This window comes from Silurus aristotelis (genome assembly GCF_946808225.1).
Source record: "Silurus aristotelis genome assembly, chromosome: 14".
In the NCBI taxonomy this organism is placed as follows: domain Eukaryota; kingdom Metazoa; phylum Chordata; class Actinopteri; order Siluriformes; family Siluridae; genus Silurus; species Silurus aristotelis.
The window spans coordinates 584,344-589,556 of record NC_139587.1 but is presented as its reverse complement, the minus strand read 5'-3'; the positions used below and the strand labels follow the sequence as shown (position 1 = coordinate 589,556).

Genomic DNA, 5,213 nt, shown 5'->3' with positions numbered 1-5,213 from the left:
TTTTCTTGTTGACCTCACAGTTCATATGAATCCAGAATGTGTTTAATGCTACAGATCAGTTGAAGACGAGTTACGTGGTGGGATACGACGCCTCTCTGTGGGTTTCCTATGCAAACGGACTGAACGCTCATTTTCAAACCGAACCTCACATCCTGTGTGGCGCGTCGTCTCCTACGGTGGCTCGGAGGAACGTCACGCTTCCAGACGACACGGGACAGAACCTGGTGGAGTGGCGTTTCAGAAAAGAACAGACTCGCGCTAAAGTCACGGTCTTCGGACGCAAACTACGAGTGAGTATCGAAACTAATGCTGCTGAATTCAGAAGATGTTCAGAAGTAAATCGCAGTTAGAACATGTTTTCTCCAAAGAACACCCAGAGCACTTTTTTATATTTGAACAGTTGATATCGGGTTTCGATGCGGGTCGTTCGAAATCTCGTGCTGAAACTGCACCAGGTAGTGGACGATGTTCTCGTCCTGCTGAGTTCATTTCAACGCTTTCAGATGATCGGTTCTGTTTTTTAAATCCTGTAATATTTTCTTTGTGTACAAAAGAAAAAAGTACAGAAGAGCAATTAAATAACAAAATCGCTACAACTTTGTTCTTGTGTAAAGATCTGACTGTGTGTAATTAAGGACGTGTTACCTGCTGGCTGTGAGATCTTAACGAGACTCTAAACGATGCTTTATTATAGGCAGCTGTGCTTTCAGAGTCAATAATTAGAATCTGTGTGTGTGTGTGTGTGTGTGTGTGTGTGTGTGAGTGTGTGTGTAATTTAAGCACTATTAGTTCTTGATTGTTCCCAATAAAATCCTCCAAACCCCTGTCTCACGCCGCTTATTCTCTAATCGTTCAGGATTAAAAATCAGCCTGTGGTCATTCAGGGACTTCAGGAAGTTTTGTTATGGTCTGAAAAAAAGAAGGCTTAAAGTTCTAATCAAAGTTTTTCTCATTAAAAAAGTAGAACGTTATGTTGATTCTCGTCTCGTCTGCTCGTCTTGTCTCGTCTCGTCTCGTCTGTGGCAGGTGAACGGTCGGAACATCCTGTCTGTGGATTACGACCGCCTGCTGAAAACCGAGCGGATTTACGACGATCACCGCAAATTCCTGCTGAAAATCAGTTACGATGTAACAGGACTTCCTGCCGTGTGGACGCCGAGCAGCAAGTTACTGCCGGTGAACGTGACCCGGAGGAGCAACGGCCAGCTGAGCGCCATCCAGTGGGGATCCGTGGTAAAGCGATTCGAACACGACGAACAAGGACGCGTTCGCACTCAAGTGTTTCCTGACGGCAAAACATGGAGCTTCACGTACCTGGAGAAGGTAACACAAGTTTCAGTTTTAAAGATGCTTAAAATATAACGTTTTTTTGACACGTGTTCTCCGCTTGTCTCAGTCCATGGTGCTGATCCTGGCCAGTCAGCGGCAGTTCACCTTCGAGTACGACTCGGACGGAGAGCTCTCGGCCGTTATCCTGCCCAGCGTCGCACGCTACATCATGAAAACGATTCGCTCCGTGACCTATTACCGGAATCTTTATCACCCTCCGGAAAGCAACGCGTCTGTAGCTGTGGACTACGGCGAAGACGGACGGCTTCTCCGAACGCTCCGGACAGGAATGGGACGCAGAGTGATTTATCGATATCGATGGAACAACAAACTAGCCGAAGTCGTGTACGATAGCACACGTGTTAGTTTCACGTACGACGAAACGATCGGCGTGTTAAAGACGGTGAACCTGCAAAGTGAAGGCTTCATTTGCACCATTAGATACAGACAACTCGGCCCCCTAGTGGACAGACAGATATATCGCTTCAGCGAAGATGGGATGGTGAGCGCAAGATTTGATTACGCGTACGACGGAAATCTTCGCGTGAGCAGCGTTCAGGGAGTGATCAACGAGACGCCGCTGCCCATCGACCTCTACCAGTACGACGACATTTCTGGGAAAGTGGAGCAGTTTGGGAAGTTCGGTGTGCTCTACTACGACATCAATCAGATCATTTCCACGTCCGTTATGACGTACACTAAACATTTCGATGGCCACGGACGAATCCGGGAGATCCAGTACGAGCTTTTCCGGACGCAGCTCTTCTGGATCGCAATTCAACACGATGAAATGGGCCGAGTCGTATCAAGAGAGATGAAAATCGGACCTTTTGCAAATGCTACAAAATACAGCTATGAGTACGACGTGGATGGCCAGCTGCAGACTGTCTACCTGAACAAGAAACCAACATGGCGGTACAGCTACGATCTAAACGGGAACATCCACCTGCTTAGCCCCGCGATCGGCGTGCGGATCCTCCCGCTACGCTACGATCTCCGTGACCGCATCACTCGACACGGAGACCTTCAGTACGAGCTGGACGAGGACGGATTTCTCCGTCAGAGAGGAGCAGAAGTCTACCATTACAACTCGAACGGACGCCTGGAGCGCGTTTATAGCAAATCCGCTGGCTGGCACGTTCAGCATCGCTACGACGGCTTGGGAAGGAGGATTTCCACCAAGTCCAGTTTGGGGCAGTTCCTGCAGTTTTTCTATGCGGACCTGAGCTTCCCGAGCCGCATCTCACACATCTACAACCACTCCAGCACAGAGATCACCTCACTGTACTACGACCTCCAGGGCCACGTGTTCGCCATGGAGATCAGTAGTGGAAAAGAGTTTTACATTGCCTGTGACAACACCGGAACGCCGCTAGCGGTTTTTGGGAGCGACGGAGCTCTTTTGAAGCAGATACACTACACAGCGTTCGGAGAAGTTTATTCCGATTCGAACCCTGATCTCCAGATCGTACTCGGGTTCCATGGCGGTCTCTACGAACCTCTGACTAAGCTTGTTTATTTTGGGGAACGGGATTACGACATCATCTCCGGCCGCTGGACCGCTCCGGATATCAAGTTATGGGAAACGCTTGGGAAAAACCCAGCACCTTTTAACCTCTACACGTTCCGTAACAACGATCCCATCAGCAAGGTTCAGGATGTGGAGGAGTTTCTTACAGGTGAGGGTTCAGTTCCACATCATCTCAGTGATTACAGTAGAGACGGAAGTAAGCTGAAGTTGTTTAAACTGATGTTTATGGATTTGTTTCCGGCAGATGTGAACACCTGGCTGGTTATTTTTGGGTTTCATCTCCACAACAGCATTCCGGGATTTCCGGTTCCTAAATCTGGAATGACTCGAGTGTCATATGAACTGGAGGAGAGTGAAATTTGGGACAATCTTCCGGTACGTCTGAGTCCGAGTCTGTATTTATGGATTTTTTTCAGCTATGAGTTTGTGCTTGCTGTGTGCACATCCTGATCTAAAGTTATTTTAATTTTCTGTGATGTATAAAGAGGAACATTTGTATAATCATATGGCTCTTAATAAGCATCAGCTCATAAAAGTTAAAAGTACTGAAATCTTCGAACATAAGAATCCTTAAGGATCGTAGACAAACCCTTTGTTTAGATAAAAAAAAGAAAAAACCCTAAACCCTGATGTTCACCTGAAAAGATTTTTTGTTGAATTCAACATCAGATAGAAAAATCATTGTTTTATAAATGCACGTGTGCACGTGTGACAGAATCTGATAAAGGATTTAGATTTTATATCTGAAATGATAACTTTAGTTAAAATTTTTAAATGAAAGGCCACATTAATGTTGATGATGAATATAAATGTGTCTCCTGCAGGCTGTTGGAGTTCAGCAGCAGGTCCTGCGTCAGGCCAAAGCGTTCCTGGCGTTAGATTGGACGCCTCCATCTCGCAGACTGCCCAGACCCTGGCTCTGGTTCGCCCCGGGCGAGTCCCTGTTTGGGCGTGGCATCATGGTGGCGCTGTACAAAGGCACGGTTATTACCCACGCTCTCAGCATCGCTAATGAAGACAGCATCAAAGTTGCTAATATCCTCAACGGAGCTCTGTACCTGAGAGATCTTCATTTCACACTGGACGGATATGACACGCATTACTTTGTCAAATCGGGAGCTCCGGAAATGGACCTGGCTGCGCTCCGGCTGGTGACGGGACGTAAGCAGCTGGAGAACGGCGTGAACGTGAGCGTGTCCCAGTCCACGGCGGCGATGGGCGGACGCACGCGGCGTTTCGCTGACGTGGAGCTGCAGTGCGGCATGCTAACCCTCCACGTGCGCTACGGAGCCTCTCTGGACGAAGAGCGGGCGCGAGTGCTGGAGTTAGCGAGACAGAGGGCGCTGGCGAGCGCATGGGCTCGGGAGGCGCGCTGCATACGGGACGGAGAGGCGGGGACTCGTCTGTGGACAGAGGCAGAGAAGAGGCAATTACTCAACGCGGGACGAGTGCAGGGATATGACGGCTATTACGTCCTCTCTGTGGAACAATATCCGGAATTATCCGATAGCAGGAACAACATCCAGTTCCTCAGACAAAACGAGATCGGAAAAAGGTAGCACAGAACCTGCGAGGAATTATTTATATGCACTTATACGGTCAGGTTCTAAACTCTGAGTGCACCACCACACACACACACACACACACACACACACACACACACACACACACACACACACACTGAGGCTGTGTCTCATTGTATCACACACACACACACACACACACACACACACACACACACACACACACACACACACTGAGGCTGTGTCTCATTGTATCACACACACACACACACACACACACACACACACACACACACACACACACACTGAGGCTGTGTCTCATTGTATCACACACACACACACACACACACACACACACACACACACACACACACACTGAGGCTGTGTCTCATTGTATCACACACACACCACACTATACACACACACACACACACACACTGAGGCTGTGTCTCATTGTATCACACACACCACACTATACACACACACACACTGAGGCTGTGTCTCATTGTATCACACACACCACACAATACACACACACACACACACACACTGAGGCTGTGTCTCATTGTATCACACACACACCACACAATATACACACACACACACACACACACTGAGGCTGTGTCTCATTGTATCACACCACACCACACACACACAAACACCACACTATACACACACACACTGAGGCTGTCTCATTGTATCACACACACCACACTATACACACACACACACACACTGAGGCTGTGTCTCATTGTATCACACCACACCACACACACACACACACACACACCACACTATACACACACACAGAGGCTGTGTCTCATTGTATC

The 5,213-nt window shown here is 48.2% G+C and overlaps 1 protein-coding gene across 1 annotated transcript in view; it reads left to right on the top strand.

Annotated features, from left to right (window-relative positions):
• The window catches only part of LOC310736755 (teneurin-3), a 73,926-nt gene extending 69,135 nt beyond the window's left edge, over window positions 1-4,791 (top strand). The window contains exons 25-29 of the mRNA XM_083560525.1: window positions 36-290; window positions 1,027-1,323; window positions 1,397-3,008; window positions 3,105-3,235; window positions 3,685-4,791. Of these exons, the coding sequence (XP_083416651.1) occupies window positions 36-290; window positions 1,027-1,323; window positions 1,397-3,008; window positions 3,105-3,235; window positions 3,685-4,419 (3,030 nt within the window). The 3' untranslated portion in view covers window positions 4,420-4,791. The remainder of the gene's footprint in view (window positions 1-35; window positions 291-1,026; window positions 1,324-1,396; window positions 3,009-3,104; window positions 3,236-3,684) is intronic.
• Window positions 4,792-5,213: the final 422 nt, after the last annotated feature.